The 10,838-nt window shown below is 38.1% G+C and overlaps 1 protein-coding gene across 1 annotated transcript in view; it reads left to right on the top strand.

Moving 5' to 3' along the window:
- The first annotated feature begins 9,889 nt into the window (after nucleotides 1–9,889).
- Nucleotides 9,890–10,838, top strand: part of LOC103199672 (heparan-sulfate 6-O-sulfotransferase 3) — a 4,328-nt gene continuing 3,379 nt past the window's right edge. Inside the window, exon 1 of the mRNA XM_007944000.2 lies at nucleotides 9,890–10,029. Within this exon, the coding sequence (XP_007942191.2) occupies nucleotides 9,890–10,029 (140 nt within the window). The remainder of the gene's footprint in view (nucleotides 10,030–10,838) is intronic.

Raw genomic sequence — 10,838 nt, 5'->3', positions numbered from 1 at the left:
TTTTTTTATGGTTTATAATTCCTAGATTTCCCAGATTTTTTATAATGAGAAAGTATTGCATTTGTAAACAGGAAGATAGAAAACAATCAATTATTTAACAAAGAAAGTAAGGAAAGAGAAGACTAACTAACTTCAAACTCTTCTCCCTTTAAAATATCAAGTGTACCTACTCCTCAGTTATTGACATGGTAAAGTTCCAAAACCCAGATCATTATGCAACAATGGAGGAAGATAACATCAGTTCACAAAATGCAGGATGACTACATCATTATTAAATAACTGCCAAATTCCATTATTACATAACTGTCAAATCGTATCATTACATAATTGCCAAGTTATATCATTACATAACTGTCAAACCACTGAGAATCCTGGCCCAGCCAAGTGGACAGACAACCTATAATGGTTACATCACAGCCAGAGTTACTCGCGCCTTGTATCTCAGCTTTCATTACTGCCAGATGTACCTTGTTAATATGCAAAATAGTTGGATAGTAGATTTTTCACTCTTGTCTCAAAGGCAAAACGTCACATAATGAGATAGTCCATAAGTGAGGAGTCGGTGTACACAGTAATGAAAGGCAAGCTGAGTCTGTTTCCTCCTGAGGGTAGCCCCGTGGGCATTCCTCTCACCTCTGTTTTACTCACTGAAAAGATCTCTGAGGAGTATGTAAATTGAAAATACCTTTGCCAACAGGGTCTGACTGCTTTGTAAGTTGCTGTGAAAGAGGAGTAAGGGTGCTTGGTGCAGGTTGTGTGTTTTCTATGTGAAGTAAGATAACAACCTGTGTATGTCTCCATTTTCTCATCACAATACCAGACATCTTTGGAACAGTCACTCTGACACACACTATTGTCAGGATCCTAAAGTTCTTTATTATGATACTTAACTATCTTAGTTCCCCATTTCCCATTTGCTTAGAACATCATTCTCAAATTCCTTAATTTGTTTTCAAGGCTTGAATAAAAGGCTTTTTCATCACTGTGTCAAAGGGCAGTCTGATTGTTAAACTCTAACTGCTGCAATTCCCCTTATCAGATACAGCATAGTGAAGATAATACTCTATTGAAATAATGAAGAATGGGCAGGCAGTAATGAGTGTGCGGCACTAAAGAGAGTCAAAGAATTAATTCCAATTTGAGCATTTGGGAAATGACTCCAGTACTCAGTACACAGTGCAGTGGGGAGCTCAGTTTCATTTTAAAAATTGCAAGCTTATGCTTAAGACTTCCCAGTTGGCTTGTACATGTGCCATGATGAGAAACAAAAATCTCCTTCAATGCACTGCAGGTCTGCTTTATAATCCTTACAATATCTTTGTGAGACAAAAGCCCTGAACTTTGGTAAAACTGGGTTGCATAGGGAAAACTCATGTCAAAGTCTGTTCAGCAAGAGTATTAGAAGAGACTCCATTTTTTCCTATACATTTCACAAGGTCAGGAGTCCCTGTGTGGTACAAATGGTTAATGTGCTTAGCGTCACTGAAAGTTTGAAGATTTGGATCCAAAATTTGCCACAGAAAAAGACTTGGCAATCCACTTCAGAAAAATCATCCATTGAAAGCTGTAAGGAGCACAATTCTACTCTGAGACACATGGAGTTGCCAAGAGTTTGAGTGGATTCCTTGGCAAATGATAGGTAGGTAGGAAGGTCCACAAGGTCTAGGCTAAAGAAAACCTTTTAGCCTGCTGTCACCTTTGTTGGTTAAGGCACCAGTGAGTTCAGTTTCCTGGAGACATTACCCTCAAAATATCTGGAATAGTGATTGATAAAATTTATATACATATTAATTGCACAGATATTGAACAACTGAATATCCACTATATATAATGTTACGGGAGATGAAAGATGAGTAAGGCAAGGTTCCCTATTACAGTTTGCATAAAACTTGTTCAAGTGAAAAGATATGTTCACTGACCATTGAAATGAAGATAATGCATTAGAGGCACGGGTTTTAGGGTGGAGAGGTCCCTTTCACTTAGGGGCTCATGGAAGGCTCAAAGTAGGAGTTTGTAGTTGCTCTGGTTTTTATGAACCGGTAGAACTTGTATGGAGATCTTAATTTTGTTGCTGGTTTGTAAAGGTTAAATTGGCAGTAAATCAAATGCCTTAGGCACTATGCCACCAGAACTCCCAAAAGGAAATTGTTGTGGTTGTCATGTGCTGTCGAGTAGGCCCCAACTCATAGTGACCCCTCCTTGGGTTTCCGAGGCAGTATCATTACAGAAGTAGGATTGCCCAACCTTCCTTCTGAGGATTGGCATAGTGCCTAAGGCACTTGACTGCTAACCAGAAGGTTGGTGGTTCAAACCCACCAACCTCTCCTCAGAAGGAAAAGGGAATTAGGGAGGATTAAAAATATGTAGTGTTATGTAAATTCTTTTAGATGTGTTATTGTTTGATAAGCAAGTCATAGCCTCATAAAATATTTTTTAATCACCACAACCAAAATGATTCTAGTGACTTATACTCCTCATTCTACCATTTTGATTAGAAGACTAGCAGAGCTAGTATTTTTCTGTTGCAGTATTGAAAGGAAATGATTAGATAGGAGGAAAGAAAGAAATATGGAGGGAAAACAGTAGTATAAAGAAAGCTGAAAATAAGAAGAGGGAGAGAGCAATGACAGATGAGTGTATGAATGGCTTGAATCTGTTCTTGATTTTTGTTTTTCTTATCAACAACCATGTTCTGGGTTGTTCCCTGCATGTATTTTACTATGGCTACTGAATATCTCTCCTGGTTGGTCTCTCACTACTATGTTCTTCTTGTTGTTAGCTATCAGCAGTTGACTCTGACACATGGAAACCCCATGTACAATAGAAGGAGACTTTTCCTGGTCCTGAGCCATCTTTACAGTCCATCATTGAAGAATCTATGTGCAAGTCCATCGTTACAGCTATTATGCCAATCCATCTCACTGAAGGTCTCCCTGACCCCTCTTGGCCCTCTACATCACCAAACATGATGTCTTCTAGCAATTTATCCCTCTTAATGATATGTCCAAAATAATTAAGTTGAAGGTTTGTTGTAATCCATAAGACTTTCATTAGCTAATTTTTTAAAGTAGAGCACCAGGCCTTTCTTTCTAAGTCTGGAAGCTTCTCTGAAGCCTGTCCACCATGGGAACTCTGCTGCTATTTGAAATTCTAATGGCATAGCTTCCAGCATCATAACAACTTGCAAGCCATTCTAGTCCAACAGACTCCACAGGTGGCTACCTACTTCAGTCCATCTTTAATACTGTTGCTAAATAAATCATCCTAACTCAGCATTTTCCCTATTTTAGCCATTTGCAGTTGCACTCAGAGTCCATGGCCATTTGATCCCAATATCTAGTTCTAAATTATGCCCCTTTTCATTCATTAATTAAACAAGCATTTAGTAAGATGGATGCTATGAACTTTCTGGTCTATTCAAGCTAGTCTGCTCCCTGTTCCTTAAACATTCCTAGTTTATTCTTTACCTTAATAATTTGCTAATGCCTATTTTCCACCCTTCACCCCAGCCCCCCACAATACTTGAGGGCATTTTATTCTTTTTCATGTCCTCTGTATTTCCTAGAGCAGTTTCTTACACATTGCAAACCCTCCATAAGCATGTGTTAATTAAATGATTTGCTAATTATGAAAGGAGCAATTATACAATAAGTTGCTTAGTGAAGCATAGGTTCTTGAAGCAGTAGGGGACAAAACTAGCAATTTAGCATTAAAAAAATAATGAAAAATAAACCTGATTGCTACTAATTACCTGTTGTATGGAATATTGTGCTTTTTACCCCTAAATTTATATTGACTCTCTCTATGTATCAGTCATCACAATCAAATGACAGATGCATTGAAGATTACATGTATTTTGTGCTCCTTACACAGATTTTATATATTCAGAAATGATGTCAGACTAATTCAGGGGAGATAAGTCAAAATTATATATATCAAAAGCAATATTAACCTTAGTTATTAAAATATACATAACAATCATTTATTGAACATCTCTTGTGACCCAGACAGCATTAGGAGCTGGCTCCACACTTTCAATGTCAATTCAGTCTGTAATAAAAATATTTCAAGTGTTTGGTACCACTGAAATCTGCAACCTTCCTTTTTAGGCCTTTCTTGTTCCACAACAGAGTGCAGGAAAAAATATCATTTGTAAAACGATAAAGGTTGTTAAATGCTGTAGGACAGGAGGCCTAAGGTAAAATTATCAAAATGGGCCTTAAAAGATATATGTGACCAAGACCATCACATGCAAGTTTACAGTGCAGTAAGTGAGGCAGCAAACCTCATGGATTTGAAAGTCAGGGAGGATGGATGTGAGCCTTGAACTGGGCCAGAGATGATGGGCAGGCTTCAGATAAGCAAAAGAAGGGATGAAGACCTTCAAAATGAGGGAAGGCAGTGATGCCGTTGTGTTGCACTTATAATTTTTTAATATAATAGCTTTGCATCACAGCAAGATACTAAAGTAGTTCTAAACCACTTAGAAACTATGTCTTCTGTTTCTTTGAACTTTACTAAGCTATGCTGGCCAATGTAATAATTATCAGTTAAAATGATTACAGCACTGAAGTAACCAAGGCACCTTGTTCCCTAATCTTTCTGAGTACACAGGTATTTGCTATCATTACCCTGGGCCCACAGGAGTTGCCATCGCCTTACAGACAATCTTAAATGAATTTTTTTTCCTTTTTTTTTTTTTTTTTAATTGTGATTTGGGTGAAGATTTACAGAGCAAATTCACTTTCCATACAGCAGTTCATATACACTTTGTCTTATGACATTGACCACAGTTTACCACAATGCAACAGCTTTCCTCCCACCTCCTCCCCACAGTTGCCTCTTCCCAGTGTCTATCCCTCCATGGGCTGATGTCCCCTGAGCTGTCTCCCTGTGCATAAGCAGCCCTTCTTTCTCCCATGATTGTTCTCTCCAAGGAGTGTATCTACTTGAGGTAAATGTTCAACTCATATGCCTGTCTTTTGTTTGGCTGGAAACCACAGGTGTGGGTTTGAGTACAGACCCAAAGGGTAGCTAGGGGCCATAGCCTCAGTGGTTCCATCTGGCTCCATCAGACCAGCAAGCCTGGTCCCCCTCTTTTTTTCCTCCAATTATTTTGAGTTTTGTTCTACATTGTTCTCCCTCTCTATCAAGGATCTCCTACATAGATCCCCTTCCAAGTGGATGACAGTGGTAGCCGGGCACCATCTAGTTCTTCTGGTCTCAGAGTCATATAGACTGCAGATCAGATGGTGTACCAGTTGCTAGGACTAATTGTTTCCATGAATTTTGGTTTTCTTCATTCTTCTTTGTTCTGGATGAGGAGAGACCCATAGTTGCATCTAGATGGCAGCTTGCTAGCTTTTAAGATTCCAGTCACTACTTGCCAAAGTAGGAGGTGGAACAATGTTTTGTGTGGTATGTTATGCCAATTGAGCTTGATGACCCCTGCGACTATGTTCCCAAGCCCACAGGTTCAACTACTCGGTCTCTCTGGGTAGCTGCTGTGACCAAGCAGTGACCACAGATTTGCCCCTTGTCAGCTCTACTATACACCTGGGAATTCTGATCATTCACATAAACTTGTAGGACCATTGTCTGCCAACCCTATATATGTACTTGGACACACTCCCCATTTCATAGACATACCTAATCATACAGTCTGTCCACCCATGTATCCATCCATATACCCATGTTTGCCTTCATTGACAACGCAGTACTATATGTAAAAAAGGGTTCATATTTGTTGTCTTTACCTCCCATGTACCTCTCTATGTCTTTCTCATCCTCAATGCTGTCATATTGGTTACACAGATTTGGTATATTGCCCTTCTCTTCACCAAAATCAATACTTTATCTATCTAACAGCGTTCCCTCCCCTCTCTTCCCACCCCTGGTAACCAACAAAGAAAATTTCTTTCCATAGATAAACTTTTCCTTAACTTTCACAAAAATGGACTAATGCAATATGTGTTCTTTTGTGATTGACTTATTTCACTCAGCATAATGTCCTCCAAGTTCATCCACGTTACGTGGTGTTTTGCAGATTCTACATTATTCTTTAGCGATGTATGTGTGTATGTACCATAGTTTGGTTATCCATTCCTCAGTTGATGGACACCTAGGTTGTTTCCATCTTTTGGCTATTGTAAACAGTGCTGCAATGAACATGGGTGTGCATATATCTGTTCTGACTGCTAACCAGAAGGCTGGCGGTTCAAACCCACCAGCCACTCCTTGGAAGGAAGGTTGGGCAATCCTACTTCCGTAGTGATACTGCCTCAGAAACCCAAGGAGGGGTCGCTATGAGTCGGGGGCGACTCGACGGCAAATAACAACAACAACAACAACAACATATCTGTTCTTGTCATGGCTCTCACTTCTTTACGGTATATACCTAGTAATGGAATGTCTGGGTCAAATGGTATTTCTCATTCCAACTTGTGGAGCAATCTCCATACTTCTTTCCACAATGGTTGTACCATTTTACAGTCCCACCATCAGTGTATGAGAGTCCCAATATCTCCACAACCTCGCCAGCATTTGTTATTTTCTGTCTTGTTGAACTTTGCTACTAGTGCTGGAGCAAGATGATATCTCCTTGTTGTTTTGATTTACATCTCTCTAATAGCTAATGATCGTGAGCATTTCTTCATATGTTTATTGGCTGCTTGAATATCCTCCTTGGTGAAGCGTCTATTCATGTCTTCTGCCCATTTTTTAATTGGATTATTTGTCTTTTTGTTATTGAGGTGTTGGAATGTTCTATAAATTCTAGAGATAAGTCCCTTTTCAGATATGTTATTACCAAATATTTTTTCCCAATCTGTAGGTTCTCTTTTGACTCTTTTGGAGAAGTCTTTGGAGGCACATAAAAATTTAATTTTTAGAAGGTCCCAATCTTAAATGAATTTAAACAAGATCTCGATGAAGCAGATGGCAAATGGAAGGCCTGCTGACAGGATGCTGTCACCGAGGCAAACAAGGTCATCTGTCTCAGGGATTGTTCTGGTCCACAGAAATGGGCAGAACATCCCCTTAACTTGATACTTAGCATTATTCTTTTTACCAAAATTGTTGATTTGCTGAAAGCCCCTTAAGGATGATGTCTTAGTAATATCTGAGTCCCCATATGTGTAGTCCTGTGTTTGGCAAATAGAGGGAGAACAATTAATGTTTGAAGAACGAAGGAATGAATTAATGAATAAATGAAAGGGGGAAAGAATAGTTCATTTTTTCATAATCTGGGGAGTGTATAAGTTAATTGTGAAGGCATATATATAAACAGATGATATTCTGCTTACGTTTTGGGGACTGAGTTAAAAAGTTAGACTTTGAAGCAACAGAAGGAGCCAGTGCAGGCTCTCTGTTCTGTGGACACACAACGCCTGAGCATTGCTTGTCCCTTCTCTCTCCTCTTTGTTTCACTCTTTCATAAATGACTTTCTCATTCCTCCATTGTGTTGTTGAACAAGTTAGGCCTAAAAAAGAAAGTTGCAGATTTCAAACCATTTATGTTTTCACGACAGGCAGACTTGATATTATAGTTATGGAGGCAGAAAAAAAAAATGAGTTCCCATTGCTTGGAAGTGAGAGAAAATTCCTGAAACTGGAGCAGAGCTTATAAACATTGACAGCTGAGTGTGTACCCTGGCAAGGAACATCATTTAATCAATGATGTTTTATAGTTTTCTCTTTGAAAGCAGAGAAGCAAATAGAGGGGGAAAAACAAAAGATTTAATTAATCAAATTATAAGTTATTTTTACCTCTGTAGATGGTTAATCTTAACCTATTTTTCTAACTTTACATTTTGACAACAAAAAACACATGAGACTATAACTGACTAAAACAGCTGTCAATTGTTATTAGCCACTCAGCACTGGAACGATGAGATCAGACAACTTTGTACTCATCAAATATAAATGTCCCACTAGTACATTTCTGTCTCTTGACTTCAGAGTTGTTTTAGATACAGAAGAGTTGATTATGTATTTGGCTGGTAGAACTCACAGCCATTTTAAAAATACATATAAATATCACCCTACAGTTTGGCTTGCCATTTTTAAATCCAATTAATCATTGGATTAATGAAGCGGAATTTGAAACCAAGAACATTTTAAGGCAAAATCAGTTTCAGCCATCTTTAAGATAGTGTAAATCTATAGCCTGTTTTACCAAGTAAGGCAAAAGCCAAATAATAGAATATACAATATATTCCAGCAGGCTGCACTTAATCCTTCCTATCACTCTTCAGCTGTTGTTATTATTTAAAAAATCTGGATCTTGTGTAAAGTTAAGACACATGAATAAGGTTGAACTTTGACGATTGATTGTCTTAAGTTTTGCTTTTTTGTTTAAATCCTTCATTTTTTTCTATTTTGTTCAATTAACAGGGAAATACAAATTTCTTATATATTTTTATTTGTTGTTGTTGGCTGGTTGGTTGGTTGGTTTTGACTCAATGTAAAGATCTGCCTGATTTAAACTCTTCTGGCCTATTGCATGTGGAATCCTTAAAACTCACGGGATTCCATCATCATCATCATACTTACATGTATTTTATGCAATTATTATGTAAAATAAAAATCAATTTCTGCAGGTAGGATTGAAGTGTGAACAAATCCCAATTTAGGACCCAAGCAGGATTAATCATGACATGTCATATAGTATTCAGCTCTAGTACTATCCTGTCTGAGCAAAATTTTATTGTCAATATTTCCTCATGGAGCCCAGAAGCTGTGTCAGTAGTTTTTTGCTTTCCCTACTGACCTTTTGGGAAATTTTCTTCCACTGATGAAATTGTCACTCTGTCATAGTGAAAGACAACAATGCAATTTAAAACAGTGACTGGCAAAAGCTAAAGCTCAGGCTGTTGCAGTAAATTCCTCCTCCTGGTTAAAAGTGAAGTGAGTATTAATTAAAAATTTGAAGTTTCTTTAGCATATTTAAAAAACATCTGGCTTACCTAATTAGGTTAGACATTTAAAATACTATTTTTTTATTATTTAAAATAATAGAATATAGAAAATGTATAGATTTAAATATAGCTCATGAAGCCCTCTCTGGTAGTAGAGTGCCTAAGGCACTTGACTGCTCACCAGAAGGCTGGAAGTTCAAATACACCAGCCACTCCTCAGAAGGAAGGTTGGGCAATCTACTTCCGTAGTGATACTGCCTTGGAAACCCAAAGAGGGGTCGCTTTGAGTTGGGTTTGACTCGACAGCATATAACAACAACAACAAGACCTTTTGAAAAGCAGCACACAAAGCCTTACATCCTTCAATCCCTTATTCTACACACTGCTTTTACCCTTGCCGTCCATTTGATTCAGACTCTAAGTGACTCCACAAAACAGAGTACAACTGCGCCACAGGGCTTCCAAGGCTATAATCTTGATGGAACCAGACTGTCATAAATTCTCCCATGGAATGGCTGGTTGGTTCAACCCACCGGCCTTTTGATTAGCAGCCCAGTGCTTAATCATTGTGCCACCAGGGCTTGCTCCCATTGCTTTCATTAGGCATGCAATTATTTTTAAATCCAGTTTAGCTTGGTAGTACTACTAGGTTGAGATTTTTCCCTCTTCATAATATATAAAACCAAATCAATCCTCTTCCAATGAGGCAATTCCAACTCATAGCAAACCTGTAGGACAGAGTAGAAAAACCCCAAAGGTTTTCCAAGACTGTAAATCCTTAAGGAAGCAGAGTGCCACATTTTTCTCCCACAGAAAAGATGGTGGGTTCAAACCACAGACCTTTTGGTTAGCAGCCATTCATTTAACCACTGTACTACCAATGCTCCTTCTTCATAATACTGTGACTAAAAATAGATTTTTAAAGTAACCCAGACCTGGGTTTAATCCAAGTTACATAATTTACTACCAGCATGACCATGGGCAACTTTTTCATCTCTCAAATTCCTCAGTTTATTCAATTCAATGTGAAGAAAAAAGAAAAAATAATGTCCACTTACCTCATAATATTTTTGAAAGTTGGCTACTCCTTTAGCACCAATCCTGGCATATGGTAAGCTTGCAACATCATTGGTCTTAAACTGCAGTGTACATGGAAGGCGTTTGACATCTAAGAGTTTTAATGAGATTGTATAAAAAAAAAAAAAATTATTGTTGTAGTTTAAAAGAAAACTAGAAAACCTTTGTCACAAAACTCTAAAACCAAGTATTTTTCTTAAATGATATAGGCAGCAATCTTATGTGAATGATACAGTGCCATCAAATTTAATATAAGCTTTTGTTAATGTATTCTCTCATATATTTCTTATTGGTTATTGTTGTTTTCCACCATTGAGTCGATCTTGACTCATAGTGACCCTATATGACAGAGTAAAACTGCTGCATAGGGTTTTGTAGGCTGCAATCTTTATGGAAGCAGATCATCACGTCTTTTTTCCCACAGAGCTGCTGGTGGGTTCAAACTTCAGACCCTTTGCTTATCAGCTGAGCACTCCAGCATTGTGTCTCCAGAGCTCCTTCATATAAAGCACTCTATAGGCTAAGTTCTTTTCCTTTGGAGTTAAGAATGTGTTCTTTTCCACTGATTTAACTTTTCTTGTAAACTCATCATCTCCATTAGTACTTGGCTGACATATACATACAAGGTGATATAATTTTTTCTTCCCTCTTCCCCCTTCACCATTCCTTTTATAGCAAAGAATGCACTTTCCTCACCAAAGCTGACTTTTAGAGTGTGGTAACAAATCAGCTTTCTTCAACATAGAACCTGCCCTACTGTGACAGCCTTGATCTAGAGCAACAAACCAAAAAAAAAAAAAAAAAAACCCAAACTCACTGCCATCAAGTCAATTCCAATTCATA

This window comes from Orycteropus afer, unplaced genomic scaffold, assembly GCF_000298275.1.
Source record: "Orycteropus afer afer isolate SDZICR_OR568_19922 unplaced genomic scaffold, OryAfe1.0 scaffold00117, whole genome shotgun sequence".
Classification (NCBI taxonomy): Eukaryota; Metazoa; Chordata; class Mammalia; order Tubulidentata; family Orycteropodidae; genus Orycteropus; species Orycteropus afer.
Note: the sequence above shows the minus strand (reverse complement) of the source record. Positions and strands in the feature narration are given on the sequence as shown.